The 23,797-nt window shown below is 32.7% G+C and overlaps 2 protein-coding genes across 8 annotated transcripts; one reads left to right on the plus strand and one right to left on the minus strand.

The window, feature by feature from the left end:
- The first annotated feature begins 336 nt into the window (after positions 1-336).
- LOC106753687 (rhomboid-like protein 20) lies at positions 337-10,577 on the plus strand. 2 transcript variants are annotated; one of them, XM_022777631.1, is made up of 8 exons: positions 337-521; positions 668-768; positions 1,294-1,434; positions 1,721-1,787; positions 4,791-4,942; positions 5,032-5,133; positions 9,111-9,257; positions 10,102-10,577. In XM_022777631.1, exons 1-8 carry the CDS (start codon positions 497-499, stop codon positions 10,267-10,269), a joined length of 903 nt encoding a protein of 300 aa, XP_022633352.1. In that variant the 5' UTR covers positions 337-496; the 3' UTR covers positions 10,270-10,577. The 2 variants fall into 2 exon arrangements, with proteins under 2 accessions (XP_022633352.1, XP_014491028.1); XM_014635542.2 differs by having other exon boundaries at positions 346-521; positions 9,126-9,257.
- A 1,392-nt stretch (positions 10,578-11,969) lies between these two features.
- On the minus strand, positions 11,970-20,135 carry LOC106753965 (protein arv1 homolog). Of its 6 annotated transcripts, none has more exons than XM_022777664.1 (10): positions 19,984-20,135; positions 19,481-19,621; positions 19,299-19,335; positions 18,662-18,751; positions 17,933-17,978; positions 17,725-17,807; positions 17,533-17,627; positions 13,024-13,090; positions 12,835-12,910; positions 11,970-12,202 (listed from the first exon to the last, which is right to left on the minus strand). In XM_022777664.1, the coding sequence occupies exons 2-10, from the start codon at positions 19,531-19,533 to the stop codon at positions 12,048-12,050; spliced, it is 702 nt and encodes a 233-aa protein (XP_022633385.1). In that variant the 5' UTR covers positions 19,534-19,621; positions 19,984-20,135; the 3' UTR covers positions 11,970-12,047. The 6 variants fall into 6 exon arrangements, with proteins under 6 accessions (XP_022633385.1, XP_022633384.1, XP_014491355.1 ...); XM_022777663.1 differs by having other exon boundaries at positions 19,993-20,134; XM_014635869.2 differs by having other exon boundaries at positions 19,299-19,346; positions 19,458-19,621; positions 19,993-20,134.
- Positions 20,136-23,797: the final 3,662 nt, after the last annotated feature.

The following is a 23,797-nucleotide window of genomic DNA, read 5'->3' on the forward strand; positions in this document are numbered from 1 at the left end:
TTTTGTATTATTAAGAATATAGTTTTTAAAAAGTTAATAATATTTTTATTTTAGTAATAATTAGAATAATCAGTTTTTATTTTCATAATAATTAGTTTTTATTTTATTTTTTATTATCTGATAAAAACAGTGACACGTATAAGAATAAATATGACAAATATGAAATCTTTTGAAGTATTTAAATTGTTAAAATAAGTTGTTTATATTGGATTTGCTCTTTAAGAAGAAAGGAAGGGTAAGCCGCCTTACTCTTTCTATCGGAGAGGTTGTGAGACAGAAGAGAAGATTCCAAAAGAACTAATTCAGTCACTTTTTTATATATTTTCTTTTCCATTAGTATATTTTAATTCCATTAAATAATTTAATTAATTGATTCATTATAAACTAAACTCAGAAAAACTCTAAGGAGAAGCAAAACAATAACAAGAGAAGGCAAAACCCCCCAAAAAAAAAAACACTCTGTCCAAAGGTCGTTGCTTTTTGCTTCACTGCGAAGATGAACGGAGGCCCGTCTGGTTTCAGTGCGTCAATTCTCTTCCCCGAGTCGAATAATCATCTGGGGTGTTCATTTTCACACCCCCTTTATGTTTTTTATGTTCAAGTTTTTGCCTTGTCGATTCGTGTTCATTTTGTTCAAATGCTCTGTTATGTGTTTGTGTGTTCACAGCAAATGCTCCTGTCACAAGGCTTTTCATCGTGGCTTCGGCTATTTTCACAATCTTCTTTGGGATCCAAGGTCGTTTCGGCACTCTGGGGCTGTCTTATCAGGTGCTCATCTGCATTTTATTTTTAATTTCTAGTTTTTTTTTTTAAGTTTTACCTAACAAGATGGTTAGCAATGTGTTGTTTTAATAATGTGTAACTGGTTTTTGTGTGATGTTCCTGTGTTTTTGGACTTGAGAATGAATTGGGTCGGTCATTTGGTTTTGAAATTTTAATTTTTGATTCTGTATTAATTTGAAGGCCGTTTTTGGGAATGATTTGGATTTGTTTAGAATTTCCTGGCATAACATGTAAACGTGTGATGGTATTGGTATATAGGATTGATTCACGTTGTGAAATCTCCATTTAAAATTGAGCTTCAGATTCATTACATTGTTTCTCTTTGAATTGTAGTTAGGGAACGGTACGAGTATGCAATTCTGGTGGTAGAATAAATGCTAGTTGTTCGACGTTTGCTTTCTCGAGTGTTTAAACACTAGAAGAACTGGAACTGTGTTATCTTTCACACATAGCTGAACTTATTGTGCATTAGATATGTTGTCTTAACCTGTTATTTTCTCATTCTGGCAGGATATTTTTGGAAAAATTCGCCTTTGGAAGTTGATCATGTCCATATTTTCCTTCTCATCAACGCCAGAGTTGATGTTTGGACTGTATCTGCTATATTATTTCAGGGTCTTTGAAAGACAGATAGGCTCCAATAAATACTCAGTAAGTAGTCCTTTCTAAGTTAATTCAGGAGCTTATGTTCCATATCTATATATATTTTTTGGAACCAAGTTCTAGCTCATAAAATACAAGTTACATATTGTCCCAACCACCTATTGATCATCAACGTGTGCCTTGATGTGTTAATGCTACCATATCTATCCCCATCATTGATTCTCCATTTGCATGACAACTTTACAAATGCACATGTGCACATAGTTGGGGGAGTGGGATGTTTTGCTATATACATTTGTTGTGGTTTCAAATTTCTTTGTTCACCCTTATGCAGGTCTTTATCGTGTTCTCAATATTAACTTCACTACTGCTTGAGGTCCTTGCTGTAGCACTTTTAAAAGGTATTATTCTCGATATTGGTCTTTATATGGCTTTCTTTCAATCTTTAAGTTCGATTAATCTTTATATTTGATTTTTTTTCTTATGATACATTTTGCTTAACGTTCAGTTCTGCATTTCATGTCTGTTCACTTGCTGAATTTTTCTTCTTGACTGTTTTTCGTCTCATCTTTTGACCTTTTTCTAATATCAATCTATTAAGGAACATATGGAAGTGTATATGGTTGTTTGTCAGGAACTTGCCATCATGAGATGCTAATGACAATAATCATAAGCTACAAATTATCAGATTCAATATATCAACTTATTTTGTAGGGAAAAAGCTTATTTTAACAAATTTAAGTTATTATCACAAATACAACTTATTTTACTAACAACCATTTTTTTTTTCCGACTAAACAGCTGAAATTGCAGACTTGCTCATCATGTATTTTCCTTCAAAATGTTTGTTATCAACTATTTATAACTTTCTGTTCTAACAAACAGGTTTGAAGTTTATTGTAATAATTGTTTGCTAGTCATCCTATTGATGTCCACTACTTTCTATTAAAAATTAGATGCTAAATCAACAGTGCTCTTGGCATTACATGTAACAAACTAGGTTTTGAGATAGCTGTTCCCACTGATTATTTTAACTTTCAAGTAGGGGAAGGAATAAAAGAGAAGTTGGCCCAGAGTAATAAATTTATGCTAATATTTGGTGTAAATGTTGTATTGCAAAACTGAATGCACTAGCCTAGGCGTATGCTGGTGTGAAGCTTCTAACCATAATTAATAAGAAACAATTCGTGCAATATAATAAAAGGTGGAAACAACTCCCAAGAGATCATCTAAAATGGTTTAAGTCCTCTAAGTGAGGATTAGAAAGTAAGAAACATCCACCTTAGTTGAAACTAAAGCATTTTATAAACATAATTCATTTAAATCAATGAGGTTTATATATATATATATATATATATATATATATATATATATATATATATATATATATATTGACCTTATTTTTGGTTGATATAAGATCTCCGGTACTAAGAATATTATAATATTGCCTGATGCCAAGAATTGGACTTCTTTAACTTGGAACTAAATATTTGTAGATGATTCGATAGCGGATGACACAATAGAACAATTGGACCTTACTAGTTAGACTCTGATACCATATTAAAAAAATGGAATTTAAGTCTTTTTCAACCTCATAAAATTGGTTTTTAAGATGGCTTTGCATCTATTAATATATTACTATTTGATTTTATCTCTAGCCAACATAGGATTTCTGACACATCCAAAATGCACTAAATATTTTATAATACAACATTGATCATGAGGTATTTTCTAGATATTCTAAAAGATCCTTGACAGGGACAACACCCACCCTGTTTGACCAACGGTCTGGAACTTTTTTTCAGATTCAATTCTGTTTTGAATTGATTTCCAACACATTGTGTTGTGGGTTCATTTTGTATTCATTCTTCTAGTTCAAAGGGCATTCACATGGTAGGGTGGTTTAGAAATGAAACAATTCTGAGTCATATTCATTGTTGAATATCCCACTATCAAAATGTTCATTCCTCTATGTGAGGGGGCATTGAAGATCCCACATTGACTTTGGCAAAATTATAATATATATGGCAAAATCATAATATATAAATGGTATGTAAACTTTACCTTATAATCTAGTTTTGTAAGGTTGAGATAGGTATAAACCCACTTACTAAGACTCAGAACTAACATTCCACTTTGTTATTCATTCTAGCAAATAACTAGCTCCAATATCAGAAGTATTTGACAAATCATCGTTATTTGAGAAGTCATCCTTTGGAAGGCCTGAAAGGGTTCTTCTTTAGGTATACTTCATCTGTCCAAGCATGAAATCTCGATTCCTCAAACTACAAATCTTCATATTGTAAGCTGGTTTTTGAATTGAAATCAACACCCGACCCATGATTATGATATCTTCAATCAAGAAGGTTGAAAACCGTGATACATATTACTTGTTTATTGTAGATGGTTTGATTTTCAGCTGCAGCATACCATTTTAAGTTGCAAGTGTAAAAGAGTCATACTAAGCTGAGCACATAAATCCCAAGCCTTGCTTGCAAAAAAATATGATGCATAGTATTGATTCATCTGTTTAAAGGACTTAAATTTAAAGCTTTAGTTACTTGTTTAATAATGCAAAGCTTGAGCTGAACTTAATTAACTCTATTGATTTAGTATTTGATTAAAAATTGTGGTAAAAGATGTAACAGAAATTTAAATCAAATGGGCTAAAGAATCTTTAAACATGGAAGTTTGGAAATAATTTAAATAAAATATATATTGCTAAGTGCATAGTTTTCTTATCTAAAATTTGTACCTCCTCTCTTATTTTATACAAGTAACAACAAATGAGAGCAATTGTTTGATCCTAATGATTTGAAACATAAGCTCACTTTCAAATGTTTGAATTGCTAATTGTCTTTTACACCCTTAGTTTATTGTGAAATCAATTAATGAGATATCGGCTCATTTCCTAAGAAAATGGATGTCTTCATTGGGTATTAACACTATAATTCAATATTATGCATGCTAGGTTGAAGAAATTTTCCCTTGAATTATGAATAGTGTCATTAAATATTAGCCAAGTTTAAATCATTTAATTCTATGAACTTTTGTAGAATGAAAATTAAATTTACAACAATGTGCAATCCTTTTATCATTTTACGAACACATACAGTCACAAGTGATTCATGAGCTTCTGGTGTTAAACCTAAAGTTTGAGCTTGACCGATCTGTCTAATCGAGTCTATAGTCAAGCTTGAGCTTGTAAGCTTTGTAAACACAAACATGTTTGATCAAGCATTCAAGAAGCTGAACTTGAATAGTTCACAAATAGTTTTTCTCAGCTGTACTCCTACTTGTGGGAATGTTGAATGATATTAAATGTTCTGCCTTCTTTTTTATAGTGTCAAATGAAGAATACATATTATGTAAGAATTTGATAGATTTATGTCCACTCTTTGCAGATCCTACAGCAAACCTAGTCACTCCTGGACCATATGGCCTTATATTTGCCTCATTTGTACCCTTTTTCTTTGACATTCCGGTTTCAACACGGTTTCGTGTTTTTAGCTTCTTCTTCTCAAACAAGTCATTCATATATCTAGCTGGTGTTCAGGTATCGTTGAACTTAATTCTGGGTGCTTATTTTATAACTTGCATTTCTAGAATCATTCAGTGTCTAAAACTTAATTTAAATTATTGTAGCTTCTTTTGTCATCATGGAAAAGGTCCATCTTACCAGGAATGTGTGGCATCCTTGCTGGTTCTTTGTACCGTTTGAATGTCTTTTATATCCGCAAAGCAAAGGTAAATTAAAGTCTTGAAATTTGAGTTTTTTTTATTTTTTTTTTATTTTTTTCTTCTAATTTTATTTTAGATCTATGCAATTGTGTGTTATGGCATTTAGATGCCCTGTAATATCTTCACCTTTTATTATGGATGCAAGATTATGGATGCAAGATTTCTCTAAGGAAGATATGCATATAAAATTTTATATATGGCATCAGGTTTCATTGATATTGTTAAAATTAATCACATTTACTAGGATGAATATTTCATCTGTCTTACTGATTGCAAAGTTCCATCATTCACATCATGTTTTGTCATTTGATGTATCTTTAGATTAAGAAAAGTCACAATTTTCAAGGAAAAGTTCATAACACATTTGATCCGTCAAAAGGTTACTTGAATTTTAAAAGGCTGGTGAGCAAGTTCAACATATCAATTATAATTAAATTATCAGATTGAGTCCCTATATTCATACACTACATGTTTGTGGCTGTTTATATTTATAAAATTTTGAATGCAATATCGATATTTTAAATACAATTGGTCCTTTATTTTATTTAAGCATCTTATATATTCAGTCACGTATGCATGTATGCATGTGTATGCATGTATATGCATTCATATAATTACATAATTGTATTTTAAAATTTTCAAAATTGAGCACAAAAGTCAACATATTAATTACTCATGATTCCATGGTCAAATTGATTTAAATCACTTTTCATGTTATGCATGTTTTGAACATTGCTTCTTACATGTAAAACCAAATAAAATTTTCAAGTATTTGACTATTAGTGTAGACACGAAGTACCTGTTTGTATTGATACCTAATCAGAGTTTGTGATAGCCAGATTTTCAAGTGTACTTAGCCACTATTATCAATAGCACACTTTTGCAGCAATGCATGGTGGAGTGGGTTCTGGTTGCCACCTTTTCAATAGTGGCGTGTTTTCCATTTGCAGGTGATATGGTCATTTTCACAACCCAAAATATGGTATTTTGCAGTGCTATAGTGCTGCTAAGAAAGACTAACCTGTGATAGGTTCAAGAGGAAGGTTTATACTAGAAGGAATAAAAATTGACAGACATGTCTGAGGGGTAGTATTGTTGTCCCAGACTTTTATAAAGTCTGCATGGGCAGTTGTTTAGCAGTTTTTATTTTTGTTTTGGAAGTTCTGTAAATCTAGGAAAGTGGAGACTCTAGTTCTCTCGAATAACCAGAATCTGTATGTGTTTCAGTTTCTCCATTTGGAGGAAACCTAGTGTGTTTCTGGAATAAAGATCTACATTTCTCGAGGTTGTTTCTCATAGGAGTGAATACCTATCATTGGTATTGAGAGCCTTTTTCCCGGTGAAGTGAGGGGCTCGTTTGAGGTTATGGTCAACATAAGAATTGAGGTGCGGTGGGATGGGTTGGAGAAGTTCGTCCAAGAACAAGAACACAAGAATAATTGCCACTTCTAGTGGTTGGAAGAGAGGATTCAAGGATTGACGAGGGTGGTTGAACGCCTGACATCCTCTAATAAGCATCAAGAGGACCAAGATTTTGTTGCCAAGGATGGTCATAAGGATAGTGGGGGTAATGAAGGAGGAGGTTCTTTTGGGATTTATGCCAAATGGAGGAAGTTGGACATTCGTGTGTTTACAGGGGGATGAAGCTTTTGGGTGGAGGTTAGTGAGGAGGAGAGAATGCTGGCTGTTATGGTTGCATTGGAGGGGAAAGTTTTAAATTGGTTTCAATGGTGTGAAACCTGAAAACCGCATCTCTCATGGGAAGCTTTCAAAGACGCGATGGTTAGAAGATTTCAGCCAACAATGTTGCAAAACCCGTTTGAAATTTTGATTGGTCTACGCCAAATGGGACAAGTCGGGGAATATATTGAGCAATTTGAACAGTATGTCGGGTTCATGAAAGGAATGCAACAAGATAATTTGATTGGCATATTCTTGAATGGTTTGAAGGAAGAAATAAAGGTTGAGGTTAAGCTGTATGAGCCCAAGAATCTTGCTGAGTTAATGATGAAGGTTCAAATGGTGGAAGAAAAGGTTAGAGTCACCGCCAAGGGGAATCTCTCGCCTTGTAGCTTCAAAGTAACACCTATAGACAGTTGTCACCTACTTGCAGTTAGAGGTTAGCTCAAAGGGGGAAATTCAATGGGTTTTACTAACTCCAACAAAGGAAGGGGATAGTGCAGTGGTTGTATGAGCACCATCAATAGTTCTGCTAGGACTTAACAAGGAGGGGCACTGTTTAGAAAATTGTCCCAAGAAGAATTGCAAGATAAGATAAAAAAAGGGCTTCTTATACTTTAGGTGTGATGAGAAGTTTGGGCCTAATCATATTTATAAAAGGAAATTCAAGAGTTAGGGGAATCTGCTACCTGCATTTGTGAAGAATTTTCAGACTTTCACCTTGAGGATAAGGTGTATCTTCATGGAAGGGCTGTTGATAGGTTTGATACAATTTACAAGATAAGGAACAAAGAAGGTAGCTAGTGAAGTTGAAAACACTTCTCACCCACTGAAAACAGTTGGGAAGCTGCTACTGCTATCAATGAGGGGTTTCCTGCATTTCACCTTGAGGAAGGTTTATACTAGAAGGAATAAAAACTAACAGACAATTATAACTGTCTGAGGGGTGGTTTTGTTGTCTCAGACTTTTATAAAGTCTGCATGGGGTTGCAGTTTTTATCTTTGTTTTGGAAGTTCATTAAATCTAGGGAAGTGGAGAGTCTAAGTTCTCTCGAATAACTAGAAGTTGTATGTGTTTCAGTTTCTCCATTTGGAGGGAACCTACTGTATTGCCGGAACAAAGATCTATAGTTCTCAAGGTTGTATTCGCATAGTTCTGAATACCTATCAGCCTGAATACCCAGTTTTGATTCAACCATGTCATTTTGAGGGGGATTTTCAAGGCAAACTTGGCATTTCCCCCTTTTGATTGTTCTCCCACTTCTCTCCTCTCTGTTCTGTGGTTCTGTCTGCTTTTCAGCCAGAGTGACAAAGTCACCCATCTACAGCAGTTTTCTGGTGACACCCAAAGTCCCAACGTTCAGTCTATATGACATTGCTTAACTTTGTGGTCTCTCCGTGACATCTCTGTTTTGATGTCTAATCCTTGCCTTTGTTAAGTTTTCTGGTGTTGATGTGCAGTTTCTCGCCTGACTGCTCTTTTCCATCCTATGGCAATGCTCTATTCTCATTTTTATTATTAATTATGATCATGTCTTAGCTATTGGGTATTATCTCTACCATTTTTTCATGTGATCTTCTCAAATTTTAGAATAGTTATAACAGATATCTCTGAAATTCACTATCCAACCCTAGTGTTTAAGGGCTTGCTGCTGTTCACCACTACCCAGGATTGATTACTATGATTTTATCAAGTGAGTCTATTTATCTAGGTTTGTGTGAAGTCTATTGAACCGAGCATGTGGAAAAACGATTAAATTCCTCACTTATCAGTTGCAGTAGTTGACTATTTATTAAGATTCACTGCCAGCTTTAGGATAGAACATCAAAACTTTTCATTCTTACTATGCACTCCACAACGTTACAGATCCATCTTCAATCTTCGCGTGTATTATGGGACTTACAGACTTTGCAGATTTTGCCTGCCCTTTTTTCTGTAAACCAAATGCTATGTTGATATTTTGTTCTGATTTGAGGTGGATGGTGATGATGAATTAAGACTTTGTCTAACTATCAATATGACTCCACAATGTGTTTCCTTCATTCAGTGCATTGCCTTTTGGTATTAGATATCTATCTGGTCTCTTCATGCAAGTCTGCTATGTGAAATATATTCATGTTTATCATGTAACTTTCCATTACATTGCATCTATTATTATGAAGTGCAACAGCCGTAAAAAACTATTATTTATGTTTAAACTCTCTTGTTATTTCACTGTCTCCACTTTTACTCTTCTTCTCCCATAATATAAATGTGTAAATTTCAAACAGTATATTGATAAATTGTTATTTTCTGTTTATGGGATCCTACACTACAGTTTCCAGAGTTTATCTCGTCATTCTTCTCACGAATTACATTGCCATCGATGGGAAGTCCACATGCAACATCATCATCATCAACAAGGCACAGTGTTGGGAATTTACCATCCTATCCAGCTCGGCAAATGGAGGCAAGTTTTACTTTGTGACCCCTTAATTCTTTTATGGTTTGATTTGCATATCTTAGGAAGCTATGAATTTATGATTTTGATCACCCTATCAGCTTTCTATGTTGCCATGATATTTGTAGCTGGCTGTGTGTATATAGTAATATCTCAAGAAGTGCCGATTCTCTTAAGAACTCAACATTAAAGTATTCATTTGCATTTTAGCTTGCAACTTCTGTGTCAAATCGTTTGCAGCTGTTCCTCCAATATCTTCAGGCAAACTGAACTTGTTGCTGTTTGTTAAGACTAGTTAAGCTAGCTCGTTACGATCTATTAACTGTGATTCATCAACATCTCAACATGCAAGGCTAATGAGTTGATGAACTATGCTTGATTTGGAAATTGATCAAATCAAGCTTGAGTTCGCTCATAGCTTGTCTGTGTCTGATGTTACTTTTTGTATTTTTCATTTAAACAGTAAGAAAGATTGGTTATAAGATTTGAGTTTGATACATCACATTCAAGTAGCTATTGTTCTTGAGCAAAAAAGCTAGGCTGGTGTTCTAAATAAGCTGCCCTAACCCTAATCAAGCTTATATTCTTGTCAAGGCTAGTCTGAGCTAGAAGTGACTCAACTTATCTTTTCTAACCCTAGAGCTACTTAGTGTGTAATAAACCAAGAATGCTGTGGCTCAACTTTTTCTGATCAAATCAAGTTGGTTTTAAGCTATGATTTTGTTGAGAAGTTTGGGATGAAATTTGATGATGTGATTTATGGCTTTACAATATTTAATCTGTCAACAACATTCCTGCAAGGAATATATAGGATTCTATACACTTGACAATGAGTATCATCTTTGTACTGCAGAGAAACTACCCTCCTCCAATGCAATCTGCAGTAGAACCATCGGAGGACTCGATCAATACACTTGTCTCGATGGGCTTTGACAGGAATAATGCCAGGCAAGCCCTAGTGCAGGCCAGAAATGATGTCAATGTGGCCACCAACATTCTATTGGAGGCGCAGTCCCACTAATTACATTAAATGAGAGCCACATTGTTCTGAATTGATTGATGATAGATGAAATCCTAATCATGAAGGATTGGAAATTCACTAATGATGTGAGAGGATGTTTGTGAACTTTAAGCATTCGTATATATATATTATGGTCATCATCCTCAAGGACTCCTCCTTTCTCAGGATCATTTTTCCCACCTTAACTTGAATCTTGACATTTTGATAGACAAATGAGTTAGGATCCTGTACAAATTACTTCAATATATTGAAAGTATGCACATTTATGAATTGTGAATGTTTGTTCAAAGCACATGCACTTCAAGATATTTGTTTGTAGTTTCAGGTTCTCTGTGCTGTATTTTCAAAGCACATGCATACCAGTTCCAATCCGTTGAGGTTTGCTATAACATTCTACAATCGAATTACTTACCCCTCCACCCCCACACTAAAGAAATCAGAAAAAGAAAATCATAATATTGCAAGTTGAGAATAATTTTGTATCCGAATGCTGAAAAAGATTAAGCTTTTCTTGTGGAAACTAATTGTGGCTAGTTACCCTTTAATGGTTGTCTCTTGGGTATATAATTAAATCGAGAATTGCCACCAACATTATTTTGAATATATATTTTCCTCCTGGTTTAAAATTTATTTAAAAGTATATATTTTGGTAAACATCACTTATTTAATTTTTTTCAATAAAATTTTACCATGTATTATATTTTAAAGAATGTGTTCTATAATGTATAAAGTATTATTGATTGTCAGTGATTTATGTGTTACTTTTGTTATGTGAATATATAGGTTTACAAACAATTATGAGATTAGATTCTTGTTTCTTAGGCATCAACATGGTTGTTTCATTTGCAAATTACTGAAATCAGTTGTGATATTCATTCACCACAAAATCAAAGCCCTCCTTTTTATCCTTAAATTTTGGTCATTTTAATTATTAACTGTTTTAAAGGGAGGTACAATCTCCAGAACAAAAATATAAGTTTTTCCCCCTTATTTTTCAAAGATTTGACAGCTCAACATATCAATATTTAAATCTAAATTATCCTCACCTTATAAAAACACAAGAAAAAAATTCACATGAAAATAACAGATTGTGTGAATGCAAATGAAATTTTTTTATATAAGAGCACTTTTTACATTATTTCTAAATTTTGGAAAAGTCACTAGACGTAAAAATATTAACAAATTTTTAATGTAAATTAAAGTTTCAAAGGACCATTTTAAGAATATTTTTTTTAAAGGCTGACATTTAATAAATTTGAAATAAAACAAATAATTTTTCTGTACATTTTTAATTGATTAACAAAAGGTTTATTTTTAAATAGTTATTGATAATAATTTTTAACTATTTTTTAAATCTCTTCCTTTTTAAAACTGCCTTTTTTGTTAAACAATACACTATTTAAGTGAAAATTTGAAGCAAATAATATACAAAATAATTGAGATAAGCATTGAAGGAAATGCTTTATTAAAATAACTCATGTCATAATGAAGTAGAGCATAGAATTTTGTACAGTAAGTAAACATGAAAAAAGATAAGGCGCTCAGAACGTTATGCCAAGTGATGTTTGGGAAAAAAGGCTATAGGTTAAGATCATGTTTATTAATATTGTATTCAAACTTAGAGACATGGATGATCATTACGCGGCTAAATTTATGAAGCATAATAACAGCGTTCAGAAGCACACTAGAATTTTAAGAAATAAAAGAATAGCAAGGAACATATATACAGATCAGAAACACTTGCTACGAAATTTTACTTATACATCACGATGATTAAATCATGCTGATTTCAAGAATGAGCTTGAAATTTGACTCCAGCCTTGCATTAATTGCCCCAATAATATGAGCTCCAATATCTGAGTGACCAAAAACTTTATAGCATATGCAAAGAAGCAGGTCCAAACACAACGACTCATAGTTGACTCAGTCATCACTAGTTGACAAGAAAAACTTCATCAGTGCTCAATAAAAAGCATTAAGATCGTATTTGAAATACAAGCAGTAACCCTAGATTCCATTTTCCGAAACAGTTAAGCAAATAGCAGCACTTGAACAAACGCAGCTTTGAAGTAGACATATGTTCAGATCATAAAACTTGGGAAAGAAAATTACTTATTTGCATCATACAACTTAAGCAATTAATGCCACCAAAGGAAATCAATTGACTGTACAACAGTTGGATCCAAGTGATATAATCAAATCCCATGTCAGGTAAAACACTCAAATAATACTTTCCTTTTATCTTTATTTCATTTAGCAACTTAATTCTCGTATGAGAGACACGTATTCATTTTATTGCTACCACTGGCTACTCAAACAAAACATAAATGCATCTACTACTGTGTGTGAAATAACCTAAGCAGAAAAATGGCTTACATAAAAGTTGGGGATGAAATATACAATATCGATGGATCAAGGATTCATAGATGATACTGAGTTTTATATGAATCTAACAACTGCTTATGAAAAATATGATTTGAGGCAACAAACAGTCGTCCAATGCTTGCATTTCAAATGAGTATAATTAAGATTTTTCCAAGGATTCAGCAACAGTTTAGCGCTAACCTTTCAATGCAACAGCATTCGATGATAAACAGAATAATTCGATGATGAAGATCACTGAAGATGGAAACTCCCAGACCTATTAAAGTTAAACATGTATTGCATTTAACATCATAGACATTAGAAGCCACAGGAAGCGATCAACAATAAAACTATAAGGACCAACTTAGATTTCCTCATTGCAAATATTACCATCATGGCAACAAGAAAAATCTTGAAGTAACTTGAAATCATTAGTATAAGCAAAAGGTCAATGCGCCTGCATACATGGATAATTTAAGCTAAAGTGATCATGATGGTCCAGAAACACCAAACTGACAATAGAATTATAGAAATTTAACAGAAAAAAAAAAACAAAAAACTAATGCTTCCATAACAATACAACGAAAAATAAAAGTGTCCCAAAATCTACATGCATTATATATTCTCATCCCATTAATTACAAGGTTTAAAAGTTGCAACTTATTGCTTATCATTAGGTCTATCGACCTATGGCTGCCATCTCGGGCATTAGTACAGAATGCTAGTCCATTACAGGTCAGTTACAAAGCAGTAAAGCCACAACCGTCCTAAGGCTAATTCAGCTGCAACCTACGTAGCACAAATTCTGGCATAAACACTGAACACCACACAGACTCTTCAACACGTGTAGTCTCCAAAATCTAGGACACAAGTCTATATATTAAATGATTATGAATAATTTAATTTAATAACCAATATTTATATACTCAAAATCATCTATAAAAAAGGTTAGTCAAATATATTAATCTAAACATATTACAAAAATGAATTTAATCCATCTATCCAATATCCAGAAAGTTATAAGTAGTGATCATATAAGATTTGTTCCTTATTTCTATAATTATAATAGACACTTGTGCAATAAGTTTACAAGTTTATGGACTTTAGAAAATCATTGCATTTGTTCTTATTAAAATTGTACTCGAACCATGTCAAAATTATGTAAGCAACAAAAAAAAATCTTCCAAATTGGACACTTCAAACATGTCGTAGTAGTGTGTCGGTATCCGATATGTCAACACGTGTTGGACATAGGACACGCCATTTGTGAGGAAGGTCTGAGCTTGCAGTGATTGAATAAGCTAAATTTGTACTCATGCAAGTTAAAGCAATGGGTTTCTTCTCTTTACCAAATCACTTAACTTTTCTAAATCTCTCTCTCAACCTTTAACAATTTATCATGTAAAAATATTTCTAAACTTATACTCATTGTTATAACTATAGAAATAAGGAATTCATTATAATCGAGAATATTGAAATAAGGAATTGATGTCATATAATAAAAAAATTCTAGATTATATATGTATTATCAGGAACATTTTTATTTATTCCCATATCATATCTCTGTTATTAAAGAATGTAAAATCGCCCAAATTTATTATGTTGATTCCTTTTTTTCTCAATATAAATAAAGCACCCGTGTTGTCTCAGAAACGCCCTATTTCATCTCAATGTTTCTCTTTCCTAGACTTTTTAATACAATTTTTAGAATCCATCCTAGCCAGTTTTGTTGAGTCTATTGTATTACTCACTATTAGATAGCTATTGGAGAACTCACAAATATCTAGCTTCGCACTCAAGATGTTCATTCTTCAATATGACGTTTGTTAAAAATATCACATCAACTAGAAATATGATTAAATTATAATACATAAGTGGATGCAAACTTAGGACTGACTCGCATGGTTTGTGATTCAATTCAGGTCAGGCTTCAAAAATAAAAGTCAAAATAAGCATAGGCAATTTGGCCCAATGGCCATATGGGCCAAGGCTAGGAAGGTCCACAGGCTAATAGACAGACGATTTATTCTTTGATAGGTTCAATGAAAAAGTCTATACTAGGTGAAATAAATAAAGGCAGTTATAACCTCCTACAGTTGTAACCTTGTACAACAGACTATTATATATAGTTTGTGTTTAGGCAGTTGTTTTTAGTTTTTGGAGTTTACAAGGAAAAGGGTTTGGGAGAGTTAAGGTCCTCTCAGAAGACCTATGTTAGGAGTTGGAGAGTCTATGAAAGGAGGAGGAAGACAAGTACCGAACGATAAGGTAATGAGGGTCCGAACGGTAAGAGAATAGGAGTAAAGGAGCCAAACGGTAGGGGAATAGGAGTGAAGGAGCCGAGCATGGTAGAGGAATAAGAGTGAAGGAGCCGAACGATCGGGGAATGGGGATGAAGGACCGATCAGTTAAGAGAAGGTAGGGTGAAAGAGTCGAAAGGTGAAACAGTTGGAGAAGACGGGCAAGGGGCCTATAAATGTAAACCTTTTGTAATTCTGTTTAGTTAGTTAGTCATATTCTTTGTACAGACCGGTCCTAGACCTTGAAGGAGGGGGATTAGGCTCCCGAAGCTGTGAATACATTGAGTTCATTCGTTTATTCCTTTCTGTGTGAACTTGGGTGAGTTGGTGTGGCGAGATAGTTAGGATTCTGACCCAGAAACCTAACAACCTGTGTGTGCTGAGATATCTTATGTTGTATTCCTGCAACATTGGCAGAACTATGTTCATAATAAAATCATTCAAGAACCTGTCTTGGATCTTTCTTTAGCTATTAGGTGTCCTATCAATCGGTATCCAGAGCTTCCTTCTTGGCCCTGTGGTAGTTGTGTTGAACACGTATGGTTAACACCAGAATGAACTCCAAATTCGAAAGTCTAGAACGAGTGATTCAAGAAAATAGAAAAAGTGGAAAATGAGCAACTAAAATGTCCTCAAAGAATGGAGAATTTGATCAGGGGATCATCAAGAGCAGTGGAAAAGATCTACAAATTCAACACCCGGGCCTCACAATACTGACTTTTCGGCCCGAAAGACTTTCAAAATATCAGGACAACAAAGTAAATGGAGGTTCAAGGTGGCACAAATTGGATATACCAATCTTTGCAGGGGAAGATGCTTTTGGCTGGACTAATTGATTAGACATATATTTTCGTTTGGAAGTCTCCGAAGTTGAAAGTCTTGAGATTAAAACAGAGAAATAGATTTCTAAAGGGCTTAATGGACCCTTCTCATGTTCTACTATTTATACGGATAAAAAATTGATACAATAGGGAGATGGAAGGTCAAGGAACTGTCCTAGACTGCTAGGTACAATAATTAGAGATAACCCAACACACTACTCCTTACTTTAGTCTTACTGACTACACTAACATAAGTAGACTCATAATTATTCTAACAGAAAGAATGCAAGCAGTGATTTGAAAAATATCAAGACAACAAAGTAAATGGAGGTTCAAGGTGGCACAGACTGGATATAGCAATCTTTGCAGAGGAAGATGCTTTTGGCTGGACTAATTGATTGGACAGATATTTTCGTTTGAAAGTCTTCGAAGTTGAAAGAATGCAAGCAGTGATGGTGACTTTGGAGGGAAAAGCTTTAAATTGATTTCAATGGTGGGAATCTTGCAACCCATATCCCACTTGGGAATCTTTCAAGATAGCAGTGGTGCAACGTTTTAGAAATCCTTTCAAAGTTTTTCTAGCGTTGGAACAAACAGGAAATGTAGAAGACTATGTTGAACAATTCGAGCAATACGCAAGTTTGTTAAAAGGAATGGATCAAGATTATCTCATTAGGTTATTCTTGAATGGGTTAAAGGATGAGATCAAGGCTGAAGTCAAGTTGAATAAACCTTCAAATTTGGCTGACCTGATGATGACAGCCCAAATGGTTGAAGATAAAATTAAAGTTCTATCCAAAGGAAAGAGTTCAATGGAAAGTAAGGTTGTGACAGTATCCAAATCCAATTGGATAACTAGGAGTTTCACGAGGGAATTCTCAAATGGCTACTACGGAAAAGGGGAAAGATGAAGTGGGAGGAATAAACAATTCAATGGGAAGAAACCAGGGTTCACAGCGAAGTAATGCAACACCAGAAGAGTAAGAGGGAATAAACTTTTCGAAGATTGATTGATGAAGAAATACAAGACACAATAAAAAAAGGTTACATTTTAGATGTGATGAGAAGTATAGCACAAATCACATTTGCCACAACAAACAATTTCTACAGAAGCAACACCAGAAGAGCAGGAGGGGTGGCTGGCGGAAGTGACAAATTGGGAGATTAAGGAAGAAGGGAAATTAATGGAGCTGTCTGTGTTCACCTAGGCTGGTATGACCACCAAGAAATCACGAAAGGTTTGGGGATGCATTGGTGAGGAACAAGTTATTGTGATGATAGATTGTGGGGTTTCCAATAATTTTCTCTCCAAAGATTTGATGAAAAGATGTGGGCTGACATATGTAGATACTCCTACATATGTGGTGGAAGTAGGTGATGGGAGGAAACTGAAATGCCAAGGGAAATGCACAAGTTTGATGCTGGAAATTCAAGGATAGAAAATTTGTCAAGATCTCTTCAGCTTTGATATAGGGGGGGGGGGGGGGGAGATGTAATTTTAGGCCTTGAATGGCTAGCTAGTCTGATAACGCAAACTTCAACTTATAAGCAAATATTGTAAGATTGGAGCTTAAGTCAACCTTCTAATAATAGGCAAGACTCCAGAAGCAATTATCCTTATCATATCTTATATAAAAACACTTGTGATAGACTCGAGCAATTTTGTTACTAAATCTTTCTTTCAATTGCTAAAATAACAAACATATTTGTACTTTTTTCTGTATTACTAATTGTCCTTTCTTCATCACAAGGTTTGGCAAATAAAAAAAAATATATACCTGGAGATGGTGATTGATACATGAAAAAATATCTTAATCATAAAGAAGAAAGTTAAAAGAAACATAAAGTTCCCAAATAAAACATCCGCCAGCACCTGAAATTGAAAGCCACAAAACATTCATCATAATTGATATAAAAATCCAGACTGAGTAATATGAGAAAAAGGGTTATCTTAATATAGATATCTGAACCTTCAAGCATATTGATACTAATGAAGAGAAACTCATCGATGAACCCGTTTTTCCCTTGCCACTTTCCAAGATCAAACATCTGTCTTCAACAAACAACGAAGTCCTCCTATGTGATACACGGTTTTGTAAAAGAAAACCAAAAGCTAGAATTTATGATATTATGCTGCCTAAGCAAGAAAAAGAATGATGTCTACAAAAGAATGCATACGAGCTTCAAAGAGAAGAAAAACGATAGCCAATTTCCAGAGTAGTCCCTGCAAAGTCATGGAAAATATCTGCTTGTAAATGTTGTAAGGTAAAAATTAACAGAGTATGGAGTACAAGTGAAAGAATAATGATGAATTGGATCTCAATATTCTAAGCATTACACATGCCACATGTTAAAATGAATTTTATCAGCGTTTATTCTGTGAAGACTCAATTTAGGAAATGCACTCTTACATAGAACCATGCATATTATTCAAGTTCTACCTGATTATAAGACCAAAAGAAATATCTTGTTTGCATTAATCAGGCCAAAATGCAAGTAGCAACCGAAGCATATCAATTAATTTATTTGAATATCCAAAATTTAATGAAGAGATATTCTTAATTTAAAGATTAGGCTTCCCCAAAAGTAACAATATAAATCCTGTCGAGATTCCAAATATAGTTCAAAACTAAAATGCTTCATGTTTGTTATTATCAGACAACAAAATTACGACTGCATAATAAAGCAACACTAATGTCAGCAGCCATGCTAACAGGAATAATTTGATTGCCAATATGTAAAAAATAATAATAATAATAATAATAATAATAATCACAATTGCAATATTCAGAACAGCGAAATTAAATTTAGTGCTCATTAATATACATAAAAAACAACAAGACTCGTGCAATAACGAAATTATAAACTAGGGTAGAGCTGAGGGATAATGGAGGAGGTCAACCATACCTGAAACTTCATTGTTTTTTGATTGATGACATTGTGGAGGAGATGTCTATAGGCCTTGGGCTTGTGAAGTATCAAATCTATTACAAGAATCTACAAAGGGGAAGGGAAACAGAGTCATCTCAAGACAAAAAACTAAGGGTCCGTTTGGCAAGAGAGCAAGAAATAGGGCAGAGGTAAATAGAAGTGGACGAAAATAAGTGAGAATAAGGTGGATTTAACGGGTGTTTTGTTTGAGAGAAAAAGGAAAGAGACAAATAAAAAAAAAAGTTTGTAAATCATTTTCAGAGAAAGACAATCCATTGCCACCATCATAAACAAAGAGAAAGAAAATAGATTATAGGCAGCTGAAAATGAACCGGTTTTATAGTGCGAAAATCTATTGTAGCCATATGAAAATCGTTCCACGACAATCAATTGAGTTTGCTTTGAAATTGTTACTGTTGAATTTTCAAATAGTTGAGCAAAGAAATAAAAAGGTATTATTCTCCTTATTTCAACGCTGCCAAATGATGGAGATTTAAAATCTTCACATTTTTTATATGTCCCCCCTGCTCTCTTCCCACCATTTCCACCATACCAGACAGACTCTTAAGACGTTTTAACTCATAAACCAGTGGCATAAGGGAGTACTAGGCACCATGATTTCACATTCAATATATTCGTCTGCCACAGCCCTGCAATTCTCCTACGACACAAAAGGGTCTGAAAATCAGTTCATGAATTGGGTAATTCAAGATACAATAGAGTGAATAATCATGAATTTATCTTATTTTTCAGTAGAAAGAAAAAGACTAACGCATTTCATCAAGCGTATATTGCCTGGAGAATACTGCACGTAAAGCGTTTTGACAGGGCACCCGCACTGAATGCATTTGTAATCCATTGGTGATGAATTTATAGTTTAGATTCGATCAAAACAGCACCTTCATGACAGTCAGCATCCGGAAACACACCAAAGTTCTACAAACAGAGACAAAGGAACCTCAGGTGCCAAACCCGATAAGAAAATAAATAAAGAAAGAAAATGCATTAAAATTTAAAAGTTAGGGTGACGCATGTTCTTTCAAGTAAGGTTAATCAAGTTGCAAATGAACTCAGCACAGCAAAAGAAAGAAAAAAATGCATGCACAAGGTCAAGAACCCCAACACAATTGAAAAGCCAATACGATGGTAATAAAAATATGAGGAATTGAAAAATTAAAGAAAAAAAAAAACTAAATTGAAGAGAAAGTGCAAGCAAATTTTATGATCTAGAATTGAAGGTGGAAGTCCTCTGAACTATCTACGGCAATGCAACCATCAAAAGAGACAACGAAGCTTACTAAAATTACCCCAAACAAGCCTAAATCACTTCAAACTGTGTCACAGATGGCGAAGTGGAAGATAAAAACCCAACTACAGTGCACTTCTGAACCGGCAAATTTCTTGGGTACAAGCAATTCCAGAGTCTCTCTCCTGATTTTGAAAAATGGATTGGGCCTCCTTTGGGCTATCAATAATTTAATAGTTTCTTCATCGGTGTTTGTTAACTTTACTCCCCTATTTCTATTTTTTTTCTATCATGATAGAAACAAGTTTATTTCGTAAAAAATGCACAACAAATTGTAATTTTGTCATGTAATAATTGGTGTGAGCGGTTGTGACATCGCATGACTTAAAAATGATTTTTTTTTCTTTGCTTATTCAAAAGTCTCATTCCATCATAATGTAATGAAAATACATTTTTGTTGTGCTTTAAAAATGTCTAATGAAAGATAATAAATAGGCTCAACACTTCGTGTTATTTGAATAAATTCTACATCAGAAAGCATTTTAGAAGTTACACTGATTTAATACTAAAAGTTTTTAATGTAAATAGTGTTCTTACGAATGAGTTTCATTATTTTAAAACATATATTTTTTAAAAATCACTTTACTAAAGTACTATAACTTCTCTCTCAGAGTTCTTTCTATCTTCTCATCTGATTAAATAATCGAGTATCTTTGCGGAAAATTTTTTAACTTGGATTGATTGGTTTCTATATATGCATAAGTTAAGTTTCAATCACTTTTCTTGGTCTATTTTTGTTAAATGTTGCATGTGAGCCTTTTTCCACTAGCATGCGTATTTTTAGTCATCTAAATGAGTCCATGTTTATCAATGATCATAACGGTATGTCCTGATTATTTTTATAATTTTTAATTGTGTAGATAGAGTATCCTACAAGTTTTGAGGAATTTTGTTGGCTGGGGTCCTAAGAGCTATAGGCCAGGTGAGGAAAGCTAGTTGTTTTGGTGTGCATGAGTTTGATAATTTGATGTTTTGCATGTTGATGAATTTTCTTAATGTGTATGATTGTTTTAAATTGAATGATTGGTTCATTATTCTCGTGCTTGTTTGTGCTTGAGTTTGTGTGACTAAAAGAACTAAGAATATAAGCAATTGAGCAAATTTGTACAAGTTTTAATGTTTAAAATTGTTTTGAATCAATGCACTAAGAAAAAAGTCCCAATTTGAGCAACTGATCAGATCAAAGTTCACTTAGAATAATAAAATTCATTTGTTGTTAATTGATACAATGCCGAGCGATATCAAAGTGGCGTTGAGCACCAGTTTGCTTTAGAGTGTTGAGCAATAGGTTGTATTGTTAAGCACTACTTTTTGCAAATGCTTTGACACTAAGTAGCACGAGGACACCGCTAAGAACCATCTTTGCACTATAGGTTTGGAACATTTTAGCTCCAAGACACTAAGCGCGTGCTTAGCGTAACTTTTTGTGAGAAGAATGGTGTTAAACACCAGAATTGTTGTTGAGCGTCACTTTTTGCAAAAGATTTGGCGCTATGTGTCATCTCTAAGCGTCAATTTGTATGTTGGATCTCCTTTCTTATTTGGTTGTTTGGGATAGATTTATAATGGACTTTATGTATGTTTATGATTATTATTGTGTTTGATTAAAGTGGTGATATGGTTGTAGACATGTATTATGATGGTGTTGAAAGAAAAGAGAAATTCTTTGTGGTGATGATCTTAGTGTATGCATTAACATGTGAGAGGTCAGTAAAGAGGTATCTTACTTTATTAATCATTCAACTCATATAGAGAATAATAGTTGAGGAGAAAGAATGGCAGAAGGTACCTAATCACTGGACAATTTAGTCCTAGGCGTGAAGGAGACTAACCTTATGAATAGTGGGATGATAACTCTTTTGTTTATGACTCTACAGAGCATAAATACTATTACAAGTGTCTGCCTACAATGAAGCTCAATACCAAAGGCATGTATCTAGATAATTGAATTTAGTGTCAACTGTTTGTTTGTGTTAATGTATATGTGACTTAGTGTATTTTATACATGCTCAATTTATAATTGATATACTTTAAATATTTTAAAATAATTATTTTGTACATTGACATTCCATGTTGTTTCTTTTGTAATGATTACTTTATTGGTGATGCAGATGAGAGGTAAGTGTTGATGCATATTTAATATAAGACGTTCATGTTACAAAATAGTTTTCTTTAACATTCAGTAATTATCCAGTATAGGAGTTTTCAAAAGCTCTAAGTTATTTATAATTATTTTATCTACATTTATTATTACAATTAGTTTTTTATAATTATATATATATATATATATATATATATATATATATATATTTTGAGATAATATGTTTTGTTTTGTCAATTTTTATAATGTCTTATTTTATGAGTGATAGGTTGTTCAAAATGAGATGTTACATTTTTTTTATAACTTTTAAAAATTTAGGTTAACTAAGAGTTAAATAATTTAAATTATAAAATAATTAATTAAAAAATATAAAACTAACCTTTACAAAACATATAATATTTTTTTAATATTTATTTATTTTATTGTTATTTGTGAATTTTTTATTTAAATATTAAATTAATAAATTAATATATAATTTAATTAACATGTATGTAAAAAGAAAAATAAAAATATAATCAGAGATCAAACGAGTTTCATTATCCTATATCAATTTTTAAAGAAAAACTTTATCACATCCCATATATATATATATTCAATGGATATAAATTTTTTGTCTCATTTTTATTTTCATTGAGTAACATATACTTGTGTTTGTACCCACTCTTACTATCTCCATATCAATTAATTAAATTTTATAAAAGAATTAAAAAAGCCTATAAAATAAAACATAATATTATTAAATATTCAATATTAAAATGACATATTTTTGTTTTTTCAATAGCAAATATTTAGAAAGAAAATATAATTGTATACATTTTAAATTAGGATTGGTATGAGACAAAGACAAGACATATATGTATATATTTATCTCAGTTCTCATACTCAATTGAAAAAAACATTAATAGTAGTACTATCGTACTTAGTTAATGAAAAAAAAAATCTTAAAATGTGAATGAATTTAGATAATATCCACTAAAATGAGTTTACTTGTCATCCTTAAACATTACTCTTCTAACAATATATTAGTCAAGGAGATTTGAGTCATTTTATTGAACAAGGTGCGTGAGTTATTATGGATTATCTAATATACATGCATACAAACTATCTAACACCACCGTCAAGTGAATTTAGGTCATTTTATTGAGCATGGTGCATTAATTGTTCTAGACTATTTAATATAAAAGAGTTAACTATGTTTTCAATTTTTAATAACTTAGTGATGTTAATTTTCTTTTTTTTTTTGTGTTAAATAATATTTCACATTTGACGTTTCAACCAAAACATATCAAGGGTGTTTCATCCTACACCTCCAAGCTTTCATCCTGCACCTCCAAAAGTTACTATTTTAACCTTAATTAATATTATTTTAATATTTTCTTTTTCTTCATAAAGTCATTCTACACCTCTCTAATTTTTTCTCTTTCTTATTAAAGTTAACCTACATTCTTTTAATTTTTTTTCTCTCTTATTATAGGCATCCTACACCATTTTAATAGACTTTAAAATCTATACAATTTGTTTTATAAATTTTTTAAATTTCATTTTAAATTTAATAATAGTTTAATTTAATTTAAAATTTTAAAATTATTTAATATACGTTTATTTCTTAATAATTATTAAAATATAATTTTTATTATTATAATAGTTATGTTAAAAAAATAAAAACAAAAGTAACTAAAATAAAAATAGCAATAATAAATATTAA

This window comes from Vigna radiata, unplaced genomic scaffold (genome assembly GCF_000741045.1).
Source record: "Vigna radiata var. radiata cultivar VC1973A unplaced genomic scaffold, Vradiata_ver6 scaffold_7, whole genome shotgun sequence".
Taxonomy (NCBI): Eukaryota; Viridiplantae; Streptophyta; class Magnoliopsida; order Fabales; family Fabaceae; genus Vigna; species Vigna radiata.

Bases quoted from the DNA above. Each gene is read 5' to 3' on its own strand.
- LOC106753687 (XM_022777631.1), top strand. From the start codon at position 497: ATGAACGGAGGCCCGTCTGGTTTCA. The intron at 1,435-1,720 runs GTAAGTAGTCCT...ACCCTTATGCAG, and splicing joins TAGGCTCCAATAAATACTCA to GTCTTTATCGTGTTCTCAAT. The intron at 4,943-5,031 runs GTATCGTTGAAC...AAATTATTGTAG, and splicing joins TATATCTAGCTGGTGTTCAG to CTTCTTTTGTCATCATGGAA.
- LOC106753965 (XM_014635869.2), bottom strand. From the start codon at position 19,544: ATGGATTACAAATGCATTCAGTGCGGGTGCCCTGTCAAAACGCTTTAC. The intron at 17,979-18,661 runs GTATGGTTGACC...ATGACTTTGCAG, and splicing joins AAAAAACAATGAAGTTTCAG to GGACTACTCTGGAAATTGGC. The intron at 17,808-17,932 runs GTATGCATTCTT...TGTTTGTTGAAG, and splicing joins TTTTCTTCTCTTTGAAGCTC to ACAGATGTTTGATCTTGGAA.